Source organism: Notechis scutatus, chromosome 8 (genome assembly GCF_049901735.1).
Source record: "Notechis scutatus isolate UNSWTSFEM ecotype Mainland chromosome 8, rNotScu1.2, whole genome shotgun sequence".
NCBI lineage: Eukaryota > Metazoa > Chordata > Lepidosauria > Squamata > Elapidae > Notechis > Notechis scutatus.
The window spans coordinates 9,556,358-9,579,094 of NC_142016.1; the positions used below are offsets into that span (position 1 = coordinate 9,556,358).

Sequence of the window (22,737 nt, forward strand, 5' to 3'; positions counted from 1 at the left end):
TATCATGTCTCCCCTAGTCCTTCTTTTCATTAGACTAGACATACCAAGTTCCCGCAACTGTTCTTCATATGTTTTAGCCTCCAGTCCCCTAAACATCTTTGTTGCTCTTCTCTGCACTCTTTCTAGATCCTCAACATCTTTTTTACATTGTGGCGACCAAAACTGGATGCAGTACTCCAAGTGTGGCCTTACCAAGGCATTATAAAGTGGTGTTAACACTTCACATAGAGCTCCAAGTTAGAGTTAGATTCATGTAGATGGCATTTCACTGCGGGGACCATTGTACCACAAAATCTGAGAATATATGCCTTAAGACACGAAGCTAGGGGAAAAAAGAGATGGGTACTATTCTCATTTTTGGAGGTATAAACAAATGACAGCATTAGAGGGAAATGTTATTTTTAGAATTTGTCTTCAGCTTTCCCCCTGCTTCTTAAAGAATATTGATTCCCAGGGATAGATGGAAAAAAAGAGAAAGGGAGAGGCGCTTTTTTTTTTTTCATTTTCTCTCTCGATTTGGGCTTTCCTTTTTTCCCCCTGCTTGTTCTGACATGCTGGATGGAATCCTCTGCTGCCTTCTTTTAACCCACTGAAGTGAGTCACACACCAAGCCCATCAGTTTTCTGCTCGCTCTTGTTGCAACGTGTGGGTGACAGAAACTCTCCAGGAGGATGGGAACTGCTTGAATAGTCAACGAGTTTTGTTTTTGTTGCATAAATCTTAGTTCTGAACAGCTGGGGTGGCTTGCGACAACATGGTTACAGCCTTGGAAAGCCCTCCGCCCCCAAACAACAAAACTTCTGTGGGCTCTAAAGACAACAAATTATCATTCAACGTCGTTCAATTAAGCTTTCACGCCTGCTGCCTTTATGCCAGTCAGTCCATGGTCCATCTGAAAATAAAATGAAAGTTAGAAAAAGGAATATTACTTTGGGTGTTTACTTCCTAACCTGGCCCCTTCCAGATGTGGGGGGGGACTACAAATCCCCAAGTGGGCGGATGGTGGGTGTTGTAGTCCCAACAGGTTGTGGGAGGCAACTTCATGTGTATAAACCAGTTGACAGCATCTTTAAAAAGGCATTTATTATGCTTATCAGATTTGGGCTGCACTAACTTAGGAAGCAAAGGAATAGAAAACTTAACCATGCTACAATCTACTGGTCCTTGTTGACTGTATGTTAGAAGAAATTGGGCAAACCAAGAAAATGGATGAATTTAGAACATCTCGTTGAACATCTGGATTTTAGCAGCTGAGATCCGGTAGATCTACTTTTACTGTGTGAGAAAGAGAGGAAAGACAAGTGTTTTCCAAAGCAAGATCTCTTGTCCCGTAGTTTTAATAAATACCTGAGTATTTATTATACCTTATGAGTAGGAAAACACTTGGAAGACCAATGACCACAACCATAATGATTTAGCAGGGTCAGTACAGGGAGTGGATGAACTCAGTTGGGAGAGCTAGACGTTTCTTGACTTAAAAAATGATGCTTTTGGTGTCCATAATTTTCAGTTTTCCCCACTCTCCTTTCCACAGGCAAGGACAGAGGATACTTTGAGGGCTGCAAAACAAGGCTTGATGATCTCATGTGGCCCTGTGGCTTCCAATTGCCCATCCCTGGTGGAGATAAAATTAATGTAGAGTTATTGTAGAAAAGTGGAAAGAAAATGATGTAAGGGCTGGAGCAGTCCCTATGGGGAAAGTTGATAAGGGTGTTATCCATAAAGCAGAATATTTGTAGCTCAGGGTTGAAATGAGGAGGGTCTCTGATGTTCACTGAGCTTGGTTGTTTTCTTGCAGATATTTCATTACTCAAACTAGGTAACATCATCAGTGTTAGGATTTCAGACAAGTTCAGAGACCACCGAGGATCCCACAAAAAAGGGTGCATAAGAAGGGACATGTTACAGAATAGGAGTAGACAAAGAGGAAGTTATTCTCCCTTCTTTTCTCATAATATTAAGAATATGATGTTCAGAGATGTAGGTTAAAGAAAGCAAAAGTTAAGGATCCTTCCAACTATCTGAACTCCTGGCAGATTCATGGACACCTGTGTATGATTTCCTTGTCAATAACCTGGAAGCGATTTGCCACTGCTTTTTTCCAAGTTGTTTTGCTGTCTTCCGACTTGATCATTTCCCTATAATATCCCGGTGGTTTCCCATACACCCAGCAACCAGCTGCTTAGCTTTTCTTTCATGTCGGTGATGGGGAACTCATTTTAATTGAGCCTTGAGAAACCCTGGAATCCACTCCTGTGAGAAGTAGCGATGGCCACCACCAAAATGGTCAACTTCACAGAGGGATTAAGAATTTGCTTGGACAGTGATTATCAACCTTGGTCATTTTAAGATGTGTGGACTCCCAGTACTCCCCAGTCAGCTTGTTTCTGGGAGTTGAAGTCTACACATTTCAAAAGTGGACCAATTTGAGAAATATACTGTCCTAGAAGATCAAAGTATCAGTGTAGTCCTCTACTACCTCTGACTTGTTTCAGAATAGGAATTCCTAGGGAAGATTCATGGGACTATGTTATTTCACTCATATTTTGCCTCCGCAGATGCTCCTGGTGGTCTCACACACTAAGGCATTCACCCTTTCCAACCACAAAAAATACACACACACACACACACACACACAAACACAAAAGATTCTTGAACTTCAAGTTTTTTTCCTTTGAACTGGTTGTGTTCTTTTTACCTTTCCCAATTGATTCAAAATGTGAACTTTGATTAAGTTACTCAAATGAGATTGCCAATCTAAAGTTACTCATTTCCATGGTCATCTTCAGAAGCAGAATAAACACTAAAATATCTAATAAGTAGCTCGATGACCGCTACAAAACTATGTGATCGAGCTTAGTTTTTGGGGAGGAAAATAAGGGGGAAAAATTCTGCCTCTGCCTACCAGCATCCGTCGGTATTGATTTGGCTAGTGTCCTGTCAGTGTGTGAGAGAGTTAAGGGCTGTTTGGAAACTGAAACAGTATTTGCTGTGTGAGCAAGAAGGAGACAGCAAGGAGCCTGGGTGTGGCTTAGCTCAAGCGTTCTGTACTAAAGCTGATTGCTGCTGTGAAAGTAAAACTGAAACTGAAACTCCTCTCCTCTGCTTGTGTTTTACATTTGGAACAGATTTTTTTTTTCAGGTGGGGAGGGGGAGTAGAACTCCTTAGCATCAGACCGTGTTAATAATGATATAGGAAATACTAATGCTGTGATGGTCATTTCGAAAAATCCTTTCTTAGTGAGCACCTAGAAGCCAAGAGGAAGATAAGTGCCAAATTTCAAGTTTGTAGGCTTTACAGTTCTGGAGATTTTGTGATGATGCATGAGGGGTATTTTCCTTTTTTATATATATATACCGTATTTATCGGCGTATAACACGCACAGGCGTATAACACGCATCTTCATTTTAAGAGGGAAATTTCAGGAAAAAAAATTAAAAAAAATTCTGCCTGCCTGCCTTAGTTTCTGGTTGTTTGGGAGCAGCTTCGGCTGAGAATAATAACTATTCGCCTCTTTTACTCAGCCGAAGCTGTTCCGATTCAACCATTAACGAAGGCAGGCAGGCAGGCAGAACGGAGCACTGCGGGCGGGCGGGCGGACGGGGTGGGGGTGGGGAGAAACGGGCGCTTCAGGAAGCTGCGGCGACAGGAAAAGCCCCCCGCTTCTTTGAAGCAGTTTCTTCCTGTGCTGGTGGAGGAGCGAGAGAGCGACTGAGAGAGCTGACCCAGAGAGAAGGACAGGCGGTTGCTTCCTCCCTCCCCTTCTTTCATTTGTGTCCTTGATCCCCGATCCCAGCAGCATTCACCAAAGGCTTCTTACATTATATCGGCGTATAACACGCATACATCATTTGCCCCCTATTTTCAGGGGGAAAAGTGCGTGTTATACGCCGATAAATATATATATATATATATATATATATATATATATATATATATATATATATATATATATATATATATATATATATATATATATATATATATATATATATATAAAAAGGAAAATACCCCTCATGCATCATCACAAAATTGTGTCTATATATATATAGACACAATTTTACAGCACAGTGGAAAATAACAATTACAGTATAATAGCTATAAACAGGAATGCTGAAGGGTTATAGCAATAGTAATAGCACTTAGACTTATATACCACTTCATAGTGCTTTACAGCCCTCTCTAAGCAGTTTACAGAGTCAACATATTGCCCCCAACAATTTGGGTCCTCGTTTTACCCACCTTGAACGGGTGGAAGGTTATATTGAAATTGCCTGGGAAAATGCAAAGCTTGTGACTTGCCACCTATAACAAGTGATTTGGAATCAAAGAATTATTATACTATTGGGGGTTCATCACAGAAAAGTCCCCATTTTTGGATTCTACCTCTCTTATCTCTGTGAATATTCACAGCAGGACATCAGAGGGATTCTAAGTCACTGTTTATCAGGGGTGTCAAACTCAAGGCCCGTGGGGTACTTAGATCTAGGCCATGGGGCTACCCTGGAAACAGTGAGGGACTGGTCCACAGTGCCCCTGCCAGTAAAAATGGGCTCCCAAGTTCCGTTTCCAGCTGCGACGGCCTCCTGTAACCTTCTGCTAATGAAAATGGGCTCCCAAGCTCCGTTTCCAGCTGCGACGGCCTCCTGCAACCTTCTGCCAGGAAAAATGGGCTCCCAAGCTCCGTTTCCAGCTACGACGGCCTCCTGCAACCTTCTGCCAGTGAAAACGGAGCTCGGGAGTTCTGCCACAGGTGCCCCCGACATGAGTGCTATTGAGCTGACCATGCCCACCCTGGCCACACACACACACACACACACAAACACACACACACACATGTCAAACACAACTTTCATGTGGCCCTCAATGAAATTGAGTTTGACACCCCTGGTGTTTATCAACCCCAGCAACTTGTGAGGGCTTCAGCTCCCAGAATCCCTGAGGTGGCCTGCTGACTGGGGGATTCTGGGAGTTGAAACCCACCCAGCTTAAACTGGCTGAGGTTGAGCAACCCCGTTCTAAGCAGAGGGCACGTCTGAAGGACAGATGGCCCTCGAGATTAAAAGTACCCCTCTCCCACTGCCATACTCACAACAGGAGAACATAGCACGTTCACACCCCTTGGGTGTGTCAGGACGAATGCGCAAGAATATTCTTGTAAAGTAAATGTTTCCCCAATCTGCATTCTGAAATTGAAGATTACAGAATGTAAATAGCACCCTGGATGGATTACAAAACAGAGAAATGACACATCACACACTCCTGGCATCACTCTGAGTCCATTGTAGCCTCCGTGTGGGCATAATTGCATTTGTATGTTTTGGCATCCCTGCGAGAGAGTTCAGTTATCCTTGTGTATTCTCTACCGCCAGGAATTTAATGGCAGCCCTTGATCAGACAATGTTTGGGGGCTGCCAGCAGACTTGGGATTTTAAAAGTGTGTGTTAAACACGCTCACAAAATGGGAAACTTTCCCAAAGGAGCTGCTAGGGTGGGCATGGCCTGCCACAAAGCCCTCCTGGTGAGAAGGCAAAAATCACCGCCTGGCATAATTTCTATTGTGGCATTCAAGTCCAAGGGCATGGCTGAAAGTAAATATAATGCTAGATCAGTGATGGGGAACCTTCTCGGCACCGAGTGCCCAAACTGGAACATGCGTACATGCGCCGAAGTGCCGGAAAACCCTAGACCAGCTGGCCGGTGCATGCGTGCCCATTTTTTAACTGTTTTTGGCCATTTCTGGGACCATTTTTGGCTGTTTTCAGGCCATGTTTTGTGCCATTTTCACGTCAAAAACGATCCAAAAATGGTCTGAAAATGGCACAAAAATGGCCTGTTTTTTGGCCCTTTTGGGGGCATTTTTGGCCATTTTCTGGATCGTTTTCCAGGCCATTTTCCAGGCTGTTTTCAGTCCATTTTTGGTCTGAAAAAAGCCTGAAAATGCTCCAAAAATGTCCTGAAAAAGGCCCGGAAAATGGCCTGTTTTGGGGGTGATTTTTGGGCCATTTTCTGGTGCTCTGGCTGGCACGTCAGAAACCAGAAAAGTAGCTGGTGACAGTACCCATGTGCCCACTGAGAGGGCTCCGCATGCCACCTCTGGCATGCATGCCACAAGTTCGCCATCATGGTACTAGATGCTGGCACTTCATTTTGCAGCATAGCAACTTTCTCTTTAAGCAAACAACCATTTTAAACACAGGAGGGAAAAGAAGGGAAGTCTAGCAGGGTATTGGTGGCCCCCAAGTGCCGTGTCACCCCTCCTTTGCCCACAGAAGGTCTCAGGTTCATTCTGAACCTTCTCCTGCAGGCTAAGCCAAGAGCCTTCAGGGGTGCTGGTGTGGTGCGTGAGATGGACCAGTTTCCTCACACAAAATAAGATATCTTCCATATTCTCACTCCGGCCCTTATGGGCCAGGCGCAGTACGGAGGATAAGGTATTGTATGTGATGTGCATGTCTGTAGAAAAGAGGGGAATTCCAAAATTATATTGTCCCAGATTGTCTAGTCCTGTGCCATCATTTGTACAACACAGCACACCATTAAGACTATTAACATGATTAACACTATCAACACTATTAGCAATGGATCAGTTTGGATTTTGTGCATCAGTCATTGTCATACCATTTTCATGTCATTATTTCATTTATTTTATACATTCTTATTTATCTTTTGATCCTGTCATATACACCTTTGCTTTCATAAATAGATGATAGGTACATGAAGCAATTCTATGACTGGATATTTTATTCTGTCTGGCTTCATGACTAAATAAACCATTTAAAATTGAAATTTTGCTGGTGCAGCTTTGCTAAGTAAAAAAACCGTTCTCCTTTTAAAATTCTCCTGCCTCACCTCCCTTGCATCACTTTTACTCTTCCTTCAATCACCCTCTCCCCTCTTTTTTCTTTCTTTCGTGTTTTTTTTTTTTTTTGGGGGGGGGGGGCAGATACCACACAATGCCCTTGCTGGCTGCAGGCAGAATTGCATTTTTCTGCATCCTTTAAAAAGAATGGCAGATATCCTACCAAATTGTCTCCCTCCACTGCCTTTAAAATCCTTCCTCCCGATGAGCAGAAAACAAACTTTTCTATTAGGGAAACCTACACTCTGGGACTTTCTCTCCTTTATTTTTCCTCCCCTCCAAGACCTCTTTCAATTCACTTCATCTCTACACACACACACACACACACACACACACACACACACACCCTTGTCCCGATATGGCAGCTCTTCCTCGCTGCCTGGTTTGCAAAGGGTTAACTGCTGCACCTGCTTGAGGTGTACCTGTCTCCTGGCACCTGTCTCTCCCAGCCAATCAGGCGCGAGAATCTGACAGAACCTACCTGTCAGCAGAACGCCTGTACAACATAAACCTCTAACTTGAAAGTAAGCCTTCACTTTACAGCTGATGACTCTCTTTCGGCGGTGCTAGGAGCGCTTCAGCCAAGGAGGGAAAGGAAACTAAACCATCTTTTGGCTAAGCCGACATTGGAAAACCTGGGCGGACCATGTCTAATGACGTTGAGTAAGTAGTGGACTCATTTTTCTGACCCCGCTGCGTTTCGAGAGCGACGAGATTCGAAGTTGGCTTTTGCCGCCGCCGCCGCGCGATTTTTAGCAGCTTTTTCTCACCGACAAGAAGGGGAGGGGGGAAAGGATTAGGAAACTAGAAATTGTCATTCCAAGCTCCTTCGGTTATATTTCCCTTTTTAAAAAGAATGAGCTGCTTTAATTAACTGGGAGTGGGTTGCTGAGTTTGGTTTTCAGAATTAATGGCAGTCTTTTCCGCGTTGGTGGGGCGTGGGACGCTGCATATTTTTGCAAACCTGCCCGGGGTGCAACTGAAGTTTGTGATATTCCACCCTCCCTCTCGCAAATGCCAGTTGAGTTGGAAAAGAGTATGTTTTGTCTCTTAATGTTTGAGGAAACAGCCGCGCAAGGGAACTGTCGTCCCTTTCCTGTAGGGTAACAGCTAAGCCGGTAGTTATTTCCTCTGGAATTTTGGATGTTTATTATTTTTGGATATGACCCCGGATTTATTGTTATTTCATAAGAATATCTCACCTGGGAGAGGATTCAAGATTCTCCCCAGGATATAAGAGAGGTGCTTCTGAATTTCTGCTGGCCGGTGGATAAAGCTGTTGGGAAGCATAGGTGGTTTTTTTTTTCTTTTTCTTTCAAAAAGCCTGTCAAAATGGACATTTTATTCACCTCTTGTTGTGAAAGAACAAATAGGGGGAACCCAAAACTTCATCTGGTAGCCACTTATGCGCAGTAATGTAAAAAAGAAAAATGCTTTCTAGACAATGCGATTTCTGAATAGTGATGAGCACTATATAGGTAAAGGATGATTTTCTTATATAAGCAAATAGATCAGTGACATGCTAGATTATTAGCTAAGGCTGTTACCTGTTACAGATAAACCCATTGAGCGTAAATGCCATGTACTTTTCTGCACAAGTAGATATAGGAATGCCGAGATGATGTTGCCACGAAGTTTGCTGTGGAAATGCAGGGCAAACACTTTCCTTGTGGGACAAATGGTAGGAGGCGAGGCCTTGCCCCATCAGAGGTAATCTTTAGCTGGCACGCTTCCAGAAGTGAGGGCTGACACTCCACTTGTGTTGACTCAGATAATAACATAATCTACACTCAAAGGAGATGTCCTGACAGCTTTGAAGTTGGTTCACTTGTGATTCATCCCCACATACTTCCTTTACAGAATTGGGTTAGGGAAAACAGGTGTTTAAATGGCTTGGAATGGAACAAAACCTTGAAGTAATTTGCTGAGGATTGGATCTTAGCAAGAAGTGAAGAAGCCTGTCCTAAACTAACTTGGATTTAATGTTACGTGGACACCTATAGATAATTGACACACCCAGTGCAGCTAATGGACGTCTCCTCACATCTTTAATAAACACAGGCCAGATTTTTTAAAAAAAAATAATGCAGGGTGTGTGGGCTTTCAGATGAGTCTTTCTGAGTCTATTATTTTGGGTGTTCTGATACAGAAGGTTATAACCATGAAAAGACATGTGGATTTTTATAGAGCAAAAAGTTTATTGATGAAGGCACAGCAGAGGTAATTTTACAGCAACACACAAAGTAGGGTTGTTGTTGTTTTTTTGTTTGGGTTGTTTCTTTTTAAAGGGTTGCTTGAGGTACAATGTGGCTGGGTTCTCATTTCAAATTGTGCAGTTGGCTTATTTGCAGAGAATACAGTGGTAACAATGAGATGACATTGTGGAATGAGTGAAAAAAACAGCTGGAACGATTTGCTGGATTCATACAGGCTAAAGCCATACATTTATTTGTCTGATTTAGTTTTGAAGGTGCCATCTGTTTAAACCAGGGGTCCCCAAACTTGGCAACTTTAAGAATAGAATAGAATACTTGATTGGCCAAGTGTGATTGGACACACAAGAAATTTGTCTTGGTGTAAATACTCTCAGTATACATAAAGAAAAGGTACATTTGTTAAGAATCAAGAATCATAACGTACAACACTTAATGATAGTCATAGGGTACAATCAACAATCAAATCATACTAGGAAAAAGTCAATATAAATCGTAAGGATACAAGCAACAAAGTTACAATCCTACAATCACAAGTGGGAGGGGATGGGTGATAAGGAGTGATGAGAAGGTTAACAGTAATAGTAGTGTACATTTTGTAAATAGTTGAACAGTGTTCAACAATGGCTGGAGAATTCTGGGAGTTGAAGTCCACAAGTCTTAAAGTTGCCAAGTTTGGAAACCTCTGGTTTAAACCCTAACTGAGGATAATATGTGAGCTCAGCCGATATTGGTTTATTCAATAAACCAAAGTTTTCTGCCATGTGTGAAGGCAGTCTTTAACCTGAAAAGTGGTTAATTCTGATTTCTGGATCTCAACTGTAAAGTGAATGTAGTGTTTTCTCACAGAGATAGATGGACAGATGGAAAGAGAGAGATCCTTGAATTAGCTTATTCCTTTGCTTGAGAACAACCTGTGCATGTGAGTTATTTCATACATCCAGGTTCCAGGTCAGTTTTTCTATTGCAATTGCAACCTGCTTTGAGCAAGTAATACTTTTCATTGCATGAAGATGGGTAACAGGAAAATCTGCATTCATGGAATTTTCTTACTTCAGCTTGCCATTAATGGTGCAATGGTGGGGCTGAGGAGCAAAATTGACAAGCTTGTTTTGGAGAGAAATCTATTTGTCTTGATTTATGCCCTTTTCCACCAGTGAAATTGCAGTAAATTACAGATATCTCTTCCTACCCAACAGCTCAGCTCAAAGATGTCCACAGTAATAACAGCTCTTACATATCTCTGTGTAGCAATTTTTTTTTTCTCTAGTTGCTCCAAGCATTCAGCAAATGTCTATTTGGACATATTCCAGGGAAATATTTAAGATCGTGCCTGCTCTCCTCATTTGTGGGTATGCAGCCTGGGCCTTTTTTGATGTGCTATGAAAGGAAACTGTTTCTGGCTTGCGTGGATAGCTGTTATCATAAGCTATCTGCCTTTTTCTTTATCTGCAAGAGTAGTAAAAAAAAAAAAAAACTCTTGTACATGTATGTGCATTGTATGTAAATGAGTAAAGCTTTAAGGACACACGGCTGTCACCTTGGGGTTCTGGACATCTTCTCCCCTTGGACACCCCTGATATTTCCAAATCTTCAGAATGCATCCAGGATGTTCCAGGTGATTTTTCTGCTTCATCCCACTCTGTTCGATCTTTTCCAAGATTGCCCGACTGTCCTTGGCAGCATCCTTTACCTTTGCCTCTAAGGCCTGGGGCTGGTTGTGGGGGGTGGGGGTGAAGTGGGGAGATAACTACCAATGGCTTATTTATGTTCTCTGTGGAATCTGCAGCCAGTTTTAGATCAGACTTTGGCTAACTTTGGCTTCTTTATGACATGAGGCTGTCTGCAATTACCTGTCTCTGTTGTCTGCAAGCTATAAGATGTGTGCATGTACGCATATTCACACACACTTACACACTTATCCGTATGGAAGAACCCGTGTCTTTCAAATGATGCCTTTCCTAAGGCAATTGTTCTATTTTAAAGGAAACCCCTTTGGATAAAAAAAGAATGACTTTTCACAAACCATCACCACTATGTTTGCAAAGAGTTCAGAGTTTCGGAAAAGAGAAAGATTTGCGTTTTGTTCTCTCCCCCATCTCGTCCCCCAAAAAACCCCATCCTTTTGAAGAACCTGCATTCTATGGCTTTCCTTTGAAATCTTCCGGACAATCATGATTGTGTATCGGGTTGTTTACACAGCAAGTAAGAAAAAGGTCTTGATTTTTCCACCGAAAAATCTATTTGAACTATTTGAAAGATAGTTAACTGGGCTAGTTGCGGTGTCTCCTCTATTGTGATGTTGAACTCCCCGAGCCTGATCAAAGAGCCCCACATTGTGATGCCTCTTCTCTGGGGTCTCTGCCCTGATGTCCCAACTGTCTCTTCAGACCTCTTGAATATGCAGGCCATCTTCTTTCAAAGGATCGGTCAAGGGGGACCATCCACAGAGATGCTGATGGCTTCTACCTGAAGGCACCAAATGCAGAGACAATCTGCAATTGGTGACAGTTATCTTTAGGGTCAAGCTGGGGCAGGTGAGGGCTGAGGGTCTCCGTTGAAAAAATGCAAGGCTTTGGAGAATATCACGAGTCCGTAAGCAGCTGAGAGGATCTTTCTGGGAAGGCTTTGTCTCAGCTGAGATGAGGAAAAACTCTTGTCTTCGCTCTTTAACAAACTGGTGCCCTTTGGAAGTCTTGGGATTACAGTTAACAAAATAATAGGATAATAGGGTTAGAAGGGACCTTGGAGGTGTTCTAGTCCAACCCCCTGCTCAAGCAGGAAACCCTATATCCTTTCAGACAAGCAGTTGTCCAATCTCTTCTTAAAAACTTCCAGTGTTGGAGCATTCACAACTTATGGAGACAGGTTGTTCCACTGATTAATTGTTCTAACTGTCAGGAAATTTCTCCTTAGTTCTAGGTTGCTTCTCTCCTTGATAACTTTTAGTCCTTTGCTTCTTGTCCTTCAAACATCAGTTATACATTTTGTATTAGGTCAAGAGCTTCCTCAGTGACAGCTGACCATTGTTTTCCTGGCCCAATGTCTGATTTTTTTTTCAACATTGACCACTCTGTCCTTGAATGCCTGGCGTGGACTGGACATTAACATTTGAATCACTGTAAGTCCATGTATTTGCCATTATGTTAAATAAAGAAAAATAAATGTTCTCCTGTTTGCGGGGTGACTCTGATCCTCTTCTGCCCTGGAATTCCCTGTGGGACATAAACATAATTGCATGGCTGTTTGAATGGAGCTTCTGCCCTATTGTAGGGATATATCAAACACATGATAGTTTGATTTCCCCCTTGTTTGATCAAGAGGCTATGGCTGTCCTTGAAATCTTATACAAAGTGGTCCTTTCAGACCCAAATAAAGGTGGGTTTCACAGGGTAAGACTCTTTCCCTGTCCATATCCCTGTTTCTGGACCAGAATGGGCAACATCCAGCCTAATGTAACGATGAACATCTGGGTTAGGGGTGTCCACCAGATGTTTCCAAGCTGCCTTTGGACCGGATGCCCCCCTCAGCCTGACCTACCTCACCAGGATGTTGTTGTGGGGAAAAGCTGTGAGGAAAAGGCACTACAGATGCCCCCAGGAGCCCTGGTGGTGCAGTGGTTGAACTACAGTCTTGCAGGCTAACTCTGCCCACGGTCTGGAGTTCGATCCTGACAGAGCTCAGGGTTGACTCAGCTTTCCTTCTGTGGTTGGTAAAATGAGGACCCAGATTGTTGGGGGCAATATGCAAATCATGCTTACATTGTAAACCACTTCAGAGAGTGCTGTAAAGCATTGTGGGGCTTTAAATAAGCCTAAAATGTTACGGCTATGAGCTCCTGAAGCGAAAATGAGATGTCAAGTCTTTTCTCATCTAATAGCTCCAGAAATGGTGTAATGGTGTAAAACTGCATCAGCATGCAGTTTTGAAAACCAGGTGTTGTATCAGCCATGGAATAGATTTAGAGAAAGGAAGGAAGGAAGGAAGGAAGGAAGGAAGGAAGGAAGGAAGGAAGGAAAGAAAGAAAGAAAGAAAGAAAGAAAGAAAGAAAGAAAGAAAGAAAGAAAGAAAGAAAGAAAGAAAGAAAGAAAGAAAGAAAGAAAGAAAGAAAGAAAGAAAAAGAAAGAAGAAGAAAGAAGGATGAAGGAAGGAAGGAAGGAAGGAAGGAAGGAAGGAAGGAAGGAAGGAAGGAAGAAAAGAAAGAAAGAAAGAAAGAAAGAAAGAAAGAAAGAAAGAAAGAAAGAAAGAAAGAAAGAAAGAAGAGTGAGAGAAAGAAAGATGGAAAGAAGAAAGACAGAAAGAAAGAGAAAGAAGCAAGAAGCAAAAGAGAGAGGGGGAAAGACAGAAAGAAAGATGAAAGACAGAAAGATAGAAAGAAAAAAAGCAAAAGAGAGAGAGAAAGAAAGACATAAAGAAAGAAAGAAGCAAAAGAGAGAGAGAAGGAGGAAAGAAGAAAGAGAAAGAAAGAAAGAAGAAAAGAAAGAAAGAAAAAAGAAAGAAAGAAGAAAGAAAGAAAGAAAGAAAGAAAGAAAGAAAGAAAGAAAGAAAGAAAGAAGAAAGAAAGAAAGAAAGAAAGAAAGAAAGAAGAGCGAGAGAAAGAAAGATGGAAAGAAGAAAGACAGAAAGAAAGAGAAAGAAGCAAGAAGCAAAAGAGAGAGGGGGGAAAGACAGAAAGAAATATGAAAGACAGAAAGATAGAAAGGAAAAAAGAAGCAAACGAGAGAGAGAAAGAAAGACATAAAGAAAGAAAAGCAAAAGAGAGAGAGAAGGAAGGAAGGAAAAGAAAGAAAGAAAGAAAGAAAGAAAGAAAGAAAAAAAGAAAGAAAGAAAGAAAGAAAGAAAGAAAGAAGAAAGAAAGAAAGAAAGAAAGAAAGAAAGAAAGAAAGAAAGAAAGAAAAAGAAAGAAAGAAAGAAGAAAGAAAGAAAAAAAGAAAGAAGGAAAGAAAGAAAGAAACTCAAACATTCTACTTTTCAGAAAACAGAGGCAGAAGAAAAGGATTCTAAGAAACTCATGTCTACAGTACTTCTTTGTATTTATCTTTGTATTTATTCATTTACGATTCTGCACTTTAGGCATTTTTCACTGTCTCTGCTCTTTGCCTGTGAGCTCCAAAATAGGGGGTGGTTATGCAGACGCACGCCTACTGCGGGTTTTATCCCTGTGTGCTGACTCGGAGGGAATTACAACTACCTTCCCAGGGATGGGGTTCCGCCATCCAGCTGCCCCCTTCTCAAGTGGCGCAGGGCAAGGGGGTGAAGGAAAAGCCCTCCCAAGCGCCAGGAAAAGTGCCTGGCCTCAAAGGAGTTAAGCCAGCACAGCTCCCCGCTGTGGTTTGTGGTCGAAACCATGATTGCCAGGAGCAAATTTTTGTCATGCAGCAAGGCGTGCTCTTGAAATGTTGAGTTATGCTTTTGGTGAATGAAAAGGTTAAAGCCCTTGATTAACGTGCAGGAGGGCTCCTCCTGGATCCAGGCTCTCTCTCTCTCTCTCTCTCTCTGTGTGTGTGTGTGTAAGTTTGTGTATGACACAGAGACCGAGACAGACTGCATGCATGGATGTCTTTCGCTTCCCTTTTTTTTTTCCTTTCTTCATTTCAGGAGGGGGGGGGAAAAAGTTAGGAAAGTTTTCTAAAGTTAGGAAAAAGTTTGCAGATGAACTTGTTTCCACCGAGAAACTAGACCAGGGGTCCCCAAACTTGGCAACTTTGACTTGTGGACTTCAACTCCCAGAATTCTCCAGCCAGCACAGCAGTGCTGGCTGGAGAATTCTGGGAGTTGAAGTCCACAAGTCAAAGTTGCCAAATTTGGAGACCTCTGCTCTAGACATTTCAACTGCAACTGGTGTGCCTTTTGTTTGTATCTTACACAACTCTCCCTGGCTGTAGGCATTTGGTGCTCGTGCCCTTTGCTAGTACCAGGGATCTGTCTCTGGCTTCCATAGGGACGTTGAGAGTTGCAAGATTTTGAAAAGGATATTGGTTTTTGATAGGTTTTCTTAGATGACTTCTTACATAATGGTAGTCCTTGATTTACAACCCCTGGTTTAGTGACTGTTTGAAGTTAACAACAGCACTGAATCAGTCCTCACACTTACGACTGTTGTAGCATCCTTGTGGTCATGTGATCAAAAGGGCAGCTGGCATGTATTTGCAAAGGCTGTAGGATCCCTGGGATGTGTGATCATCATGTGGGAAGACATAATCTCTTAACAACTGTATGTTTCACTTAACCACTGCAGTGATTCGCTTAACAACTGTGGCAAAACAAGTCATAAAATTGGGCACAACTCACTTAATAACCATCATTGCTTAGCATTCTGGTCCCAATTCAATTCAATTCAGGACTCTGTTTGTGTGTGTGTCCGTGTCCGGTTTTCTTATCTGAGAGAAATGATGGGAATGTAGAAAGCTGGCTTGTATTGTTTGAGTTCCCACAACCTGCTAAATGTTTGGTTCTGGAGCAGTGTGCTGTGTGATGGCTTATGAACAAAGGAATGGGCAGGTTTTTGCCAACCACACCCACACAGGGGCATAGTGGGGTTGAATGGCAGGCAGCATGGGAGGAGTGGGAGTTAGAGTTCTTGGCGTAAATGTTGCCTCTACTGATCTCAAGAAAAGCTAAGCTGGGTTCAAAGCTGGTTGCTATTTGGATGGGAGCCTGCTGGGACCAGAACCTAGAAGTCAAAAACAACCTGGATTCCTGGAAGAAGGCAATTGTGGCAAGGAATTACCGTGTGTGACTTGAGAAGCTATATTAATTTGTTTAGTAAAATAAAATACCAGAAAACACTTACGCATCATTGCCAAAATGATGCCAGGAAGATCAGAAGTCAAACTCAAGTCAAATAAATTTTGCCCCTTCTCCCTTTTACCCAAGTAGCATTGAGCGGTTTTCTGGCCCAGACTGTCGCTGTGGATTGCAAAAATTATCCAAGTTTTCTGAATGGAGTTTTTCCCAACTGTCCTTGGCAATAAAATAGAGGGGAATTGAACATAGTGCTAGCAAAATTGCCATGTTGCCCATCAAACCTCCCTACAGAAAATTTAATGACCGTTGATACCTTTCTTGAATTTCTGGAAGGTGTTTTCAAAGCTCTCCCTGCTAAGAATTGAAATTGGCACTTCCCAAAAACAAGGCAACCGTAAATCCTTCTTAATAAGAGGGACCTGTGCAATTTAACCCCAAACCTGGTTTAGCATTCTGTACAGGCCGCTGTCTATAAGTGATTCTTACTCATCCAGATCATGGTTGTTCCAAAGGTGCTTTTTCAAAAGGCAGTTGGACTTTGTTTTTCCTTGAAGATGTTTTGCTTCTTATCCAAGAAGCTTCTTCAGTTCTGAGTTCAGTTCTGATGGCGGAAGAACAGAAGAAGCTTCTGGGATGAGAAGCGAAATGTCTTCAAGGAAAAACAAAATCTAGTTGCCTTTTGAAAAAGCACCCTTTGTACAGGCAGATGCTTCCTTGCAGTCCAGTGGGATACCCTGGTTATACGCACCTTGCTAGTAATCAGGTATGCATCTGGAGATTTTATGTTTGTGTGTGTCCACCACTAGAACATCAGCCCTTCTGTAACTCAGGTGGTTGTGCAAATGATCTTTGGGTTCTTCATTACTGGTGGTGCTCGTGCAAAAGTAGATCAGAGTGAGGGTTTGATTCAGCAAATCCACTGATGACTTAATCTCCAAATTTGCATAACCTGAGACTAATTACTGTAGCATCACTCCACTGAAGAGATTTGGAAGATTCTCACTTCTCAAGGTGGCACGGAGAAGAGCAGAGAATGTGTTACATTTCTAGCCTACTTTTCCTCCAGGACTCAAGGCAGCCTCCATACTCTTATCTCCTCCATGCTGATCTTCATTAAAAAAAAAAACCTGTGAGGTAGAATAGGTTTAGCAATAGCAGCAGCAGACTCATTTTCAACTTCCTGGGGATTTAAACCTGGGCTTCCCACCTCCAGCCTTGCCACCCAGCCACATGGTATAATAATGATACCTGTCCATTTTTTGTCTCTGAACGTTTTGTAGTAGAAGACCTGGCCAACTTTAAGATGTGCGGAATCTTGGGTTTTGCTGAGAAGATTGATTTGTTGTTATAGAAATGGTTAGTTTATATTACTATGGAAAAGTAAAAAGTTCGGTGTTAATGCTTTATTCTATTTCAACAAGAGGGAGTCAGAAATCAACATCTTTTTTTTCCTCCCTCCCTTCCTCACTTTTCTTTCCCCTTCTCCTCTCCTACTGTTTCCTTTTGTATTTTTGTATTTTATTCTATAATCTAATAAAAGGTTTTTTGTTAAATATGCAGAATCCAACTCCCACAGTTCCTTAGCCAGGCAACTGAAGTTTCAAATGTTATTGGAACTCCTTATTCCCATCATCCTCAAAAGGGATTGCCAACAGGCAGAAGGATGTGTCAGGATTACAGGAAATCCTTGATATATGCCTACTATCTCTGTCCTATTGTTTCTTTTTTTTTCTTATTCGTATCCATTTCACGTATTTATAACCATGTTTATACTTATACCTGTTATCTAATAATTGTTTGACTAAATAAATAAATAAATAAATAAATAACTGGGCACTTAGCAATCACTTGAAATTACAACAGGTCCTGAAAAAGCTACTTAGGAGCTGAATCCAAAGTTCTAATGGCTGGCACCCTACCCCTTTCTCCATGGGGTCACATGACTGCATTTTGGGTGACTACATTTATAGCTGTTTGTAGCATCCCTGGTCACATGACTGTGGTTTTTGCTGGAAACTGACTTTCACTTTAGTTTTGGCAAAAACAAAAACAAAACCCACCACTTCGTAGCAAACAATGAGTTTAATGATCTCAGCATTCGCTTAATGACCGCCACAAAAAGGGTCATAAGATTGGACATGGTTGCCAGATAACCCGCTTAACAATTGGAACAGTTTACAACCAAAATTGCGGGTTCATTTATGGTTATAAGTTGAGGACTATCTGTATAGGGTTTCCATTCCTCCTGTAGCTGAGAGCAAGGGGGGAAAATATTTGGGAATGTGAAAATGACGTGTCCTCTTATTCTCTCCGGGTCTCGAAACGAACATTGCAAATCACAGTTTCCGAAGTAGAGAAGGGGCAGAATTAAAAATTTCCTTATTGTGAAAGCTTCCACAAGAAATTCTGTCCCAGATTGCATATCAGTGGAAGATTCATCTCTGCCCACACACTCACGCTTCACACCTTGTTTCATATAAAGTTTCATACCGTTCCCCTCTGTGGGGCTTGTTTCTCCTGGGTTTGGATTCCATTCAAAATATTGAGCATAAAAAAGGTTGTGTTCATAAGATATGCTTGCCTATGGTGGCGCAGTGGTCACAATGCAGTATTGCAGGCTGACTCTGCCCACTGCCAGCAGTTCGATCCTCACCAGCTCAAGTTTGACTCAGGCTTCTTTCCTTCCAAGATTAGTAAAATGAGGAGCCAGATTGTTGGGCAAAATTCTGACTCTGTAAACCACTTAGACAAGGATGTAAAGCACTGTGAAGTGGTATGTAAGTCTAAGTGCTATTGCTATTGCTATGGTTAAATGAACCATGGTTTATTGAATCTTATTATCTGGGTTTGCATAATAGAATGAACCAACCGCTATCTTCACAGGTCTTGAATGGGATTAGTTAAGGATGAGGTTCAGTGGATGGTAAGAAGACAATGGCTAGGTTCAGCCAACATCATGAACTGGATCAGTTATAACCCAGCAGCTACATTCATATAACATGTTCAGCTTAACAGAAAAACAGAATAACAGAGTTGAAAGGGACCTTGGAGGTCTTCTAGTCCCACCCCTGCTCAAGCAGGAAACCTTATATCATTTCAGACAAGTGGCTGTCCAATCTCTTCTTAAAACCTTCCAGTGTTGGAGCATTCACAACTTCTAGAGGCAAGTTATTCCACCGATTAATTGTTTTGTCAGGAAATTTCTCCTTATTTTTAAGTTGGTTCTCCCCTTATAAATTTCCATCCACTGCTTCTTGTCCTGCTTTCAGGTGCTTTGGAGAATAACTTGACCCCCTCATCTTGGTAGCAGCCCCTCAAATATTAGAAATCTGCTAACTTAACTACTTAGTTAGTTTTAACTTTGGTAAAACATATGGGGAAATTATTGTTCTGTGTGAATCTAAGCCTCTTTTAATGAATTAATTAAATTTATATGCCACGCATCTTACTCTCCAAAGTAACACTGGATAGCTCTTAGTTAGTTTATCATTTGCTGCATGGTTCAAAGGTAGGAAGTAGACTAATTCAATAATCAATTAGGTTGATTTCATCACACAGGAAATGGTTTTTGAAAAGCCAAAATGGCACCCACAACAATGAGCTTGAAACCCTATTTCTTCATGTGGGCCACCTTTTCTAGACCTCGTCCCATTGCTCTCTATTTGACTTAGATGGTTGGCCTAGATCAGTGTTCCTCAATCTTGGCAATTTTAAGATGTGTGGACTTCAATTCCCAGAATTCCCCCATCCTGGGAGCTGAATTCCACACATCTTAAAGTTACCAAGGTTGAGAACCATTGGTTTAGATGGTTCTATTCTCTTCTTTTTGACCAGGCAAGAAGACAGCCACCTGGTCTCTTTCTTTGTTGACAAGATGGATTTCCTACACCCCCTTTTACTTACCCTTCTCTGCTTGACAGCTACACAAAAGAGAACAAGCTTATAAAAACAGAAAGTTTGTTTTACCAAACCGAATTGCCCAAAGACTGACGTTAACATGACAAACTTTGAGAGGTAGAAATAAGTGAGGTGGGGATGGGAAGGCTTCTTAAAAATGTTGGGGGCATTACCTCAGACTTATTCTTGTCCTGTTTCAACTTTAAAGAGACATCTCTCTCTCTCTCTCTCTCTCTCTCTCTCTCTCTGTGTGTGTGTGTGTGTATGGAGGTACCAGCAATAGAATATTTTTATATTTACATAGTTTAATGGCCTACAAATATGGCAATATTAAATATGGCAGTACTAAGTATGACCCATGAATATAGCATATGCATGCAGGTAGTCCTCTACCTTTAACCAAAATTGGGTCCAGAATTTCTGATGTTAAGCAAGGCAGTTGTTAAGTAAGTCACACCTGACTTTACCACCTCTTTTTGACATGGTTGTTAAGTCAAACATTGTCGTTGTTAAGCAAATCATGTCAATAAGCAAACTTGGTTTCCCCCCCCCATTGACTTTGTTTGTTGGAAGCCACCTGGGAAGGTCACAAATGGTGATCACATGACCCTGGGACACTGCAACCGTGGTAAATACAGGTCAATTGCCAAGAGCCTGAATTTTGGTCACATGATGGAGATGCTCTTAAGTGAGAGATCCAGTCATAAGTCATTTTTTTCAATGCCATTGTAATTTCTAAAAGTCATTAAACAAATAGTTGTAAGTTGAGGCCTACCTGTACCTTCTTCAGTTATCAAACCCCAAACAACCACTAGGTGGTGACAAGGGGATACCCCAAGCCCTAATTTTTTGTTGCCACCTAGTGGTCCTTTGCATCATCATCGGTGGGATTCAATTTTTTTTACTACCAGTTCTGTGGGTGTGGCTTGGTGGGCATGGCTTAGTGGGTGTGGCAAGGGAAGGTTACTGCAAAATCCCATTCCCTCCCCACCCCTCTAACCTGCTTTCCAGCTCCATTCTCCTGTGTAACAAAAGAAGACCCAGCTGATCAGCTGGGATTCGGGAGGCAGAGAATAGATGGCCAGTCAGAGGTGGGATTTGCCGATTCTCCAAACTATTCAAAATTTCTGCTACCGGTTCTCCAGAACTGGTCAGAACCTGCTGAATGCCACCTCTGATCATCCTCCAGAGCTGGTATCCTGAAGAAGAGATGCTAACAAAGCAACATTATAATACATGTTTAGTGTAGAATGAACAGTCAAACTAGCATGCTACATTCTGAAGTGAAATTATAAACAATGCAGACAATGCAGACGAAGTCAGGATAGCAAAGGCTCAGAACGAACAAAGACTTGCAACAAAAGTCAAAGATAATAAAAAACGTTTCTTCCAACATATAAATAACAAGAAAAAAAATCAAGGAAACAGTCGGTCCACTAAAGAGAGAAGATGGCAAGGAAGTAACAGGCAACTGAGAGAAAGCAGAACTGCTTAACTCATTCTTTGCATCTGTCTTCACGCAAAAAGAAACTATAGCTCAACCCACCAAAAACATAACTGTAAAAGACAGACCATAAATAAAAGTTAAAATAAGCAAAAAAAAAAAAAATAGTAAGAGAACACCTGTCTGATCTTGATGAAAACAAATCACTGGGACCTGATAGATTACATCCCAGAGTTTTAAAGAAGCTGGCAGAGGTCATCTCAGAACCATTGCACCATATCTTTCAAAAATCCTGGAGCACCGGGGAACTACCAGAGGACTGGAAAAAAGCTGATGTGGTTCCCATCTTCAAAAAAGGAAGAAAAAAAAAACAGACCCAGGAAACTATAGACCAATCAGCCTAACATCAATACCCGGGAAGATACTGGAAAAGATAATAAAACAACAGATCTGCCAACATCTAGAAACAAAGTAATAAATAGCAGTCGGCACTGGTTTGTTAAAAACAGGTCATGCCAAACCAATCTTATTTCATTCTTCAACACAGTGACTAAATTAGTAGACCAGCAAAATACTGTGGACATAATATATTTAAATTTCAGCAAAGCATTCGACAAAGTAGACTACAACCTACTTCTTAGTAAGCTAGAAAAAAGTGGAATAGATAGCACCACCACTAGATGGACTCGCAACTGGCTGGCAAACCATACTGAACGAGTAGTCCTTCATGGGTCTAAGTCTACATGGAGGGAAGTAAGCAGTGGGGTGCCACAAGGTTCCATCTTAGGCCCAGTACTCTTCAATATCTTCATTAATGACTTAGATGAGGGAATAGAAGGGGAACTTAACAAATTTGCAGATGATACTAAGCTGGCAGGAATAGCTAACACCCAAGAAGATAGGCTCAAGATGGATCTTGACAGACTAGAACACTGGGCCATATCTAACAAAATGAAATTCGATGTAGAGAAAAATAAAGTCCTACACCTAGGCAAGAAAAACCAAAAGTACACATATAGACTGGGTGAAACCAGGCTCAATAGCAGGAACTGTGAGAGGGATCTTGGAATCTTAGTGGACAACCAGCTAAATAGGAGCCAGCAGTGTGCAGCAGCCGCCAAAAAAGCTAATGCAATCCTAAGTTGTATTAACAGAGGGATACAGTCAAGATCAAGGGAAGTACTAATACCACTCTATAAAGCCTTAGTAAGACCACACCTAGAGTACTGCATCCAGTTTTGGTCACCACATTATAAAAAAGATGTTGAGACTCTAGAAAAAGTGCAGAGAAGAGCAACCAGGATGATTAGGGGACTGGAGACTAAAACATACAATGAACGGTTGCAGGAACTGGGCTTGGCTAGTCTAAGAGAAGAGAAGGACCAGGGGATACAGGATAGAGGTCTTCCGATATTTGAGGGGCTGCCACAGGGAGGAGGAAGGGGTCAAGCTATTTTCTAAAGCTCCTGTAGGCCAGACAAAGAATAATGGATGGAAACTGAACAAGGAGAGATTCAACCTGGAAACAAGGAGAAACTTTCTGACAGTGAGAACAATCAACCCATGGAACAGA

General features: G+C 41.8%; 1 protein-coding gene and 1 long non-coding RNA gene across 2 annotated transcripts in view; one reads left to right on the forward strand and one right to left on the reverse strand.

Moving 5' to 3' along the window:
* Positions 1-1,543: 1,543 nt before the first annotated feature.
* On the reverse strand, positions 1,544-5,174 carry LOC148129882 (uncharacterized). The gene is made up of 3 exons (XR_015750437.1): positions 5,094-5,174; positions 4,244-4,306; positions 1,544-1,615 (listed from the first exon to the last, which is right to left on the reverse strand). It is a non-coding gene; the product is annotated as an uncharacterized LOC148129882 (long non-coding RNA).
* A 2,178-nt stretch (positions 5,175-7,352) lies between these two features.
* GRHL3 (grainyhead like transcription factor 3) overlaps positions 7,353-22,737 on the forward strand; it is a 56,339-nt gene continuing 40,954 nt past the window's right edge. The window contains exon 1 of the mRNA XM_026675987.2: positions 7,353-7,526. Within this exon, the coding sequence (XP_026531772.1) occupies positions 7,510-7,526 (17 nt within the window). The 5' untranslated portion in view covers positions 7,353-7,509. The remainder of the gene's footprint in view (positions 7,527-22,737) is intronic.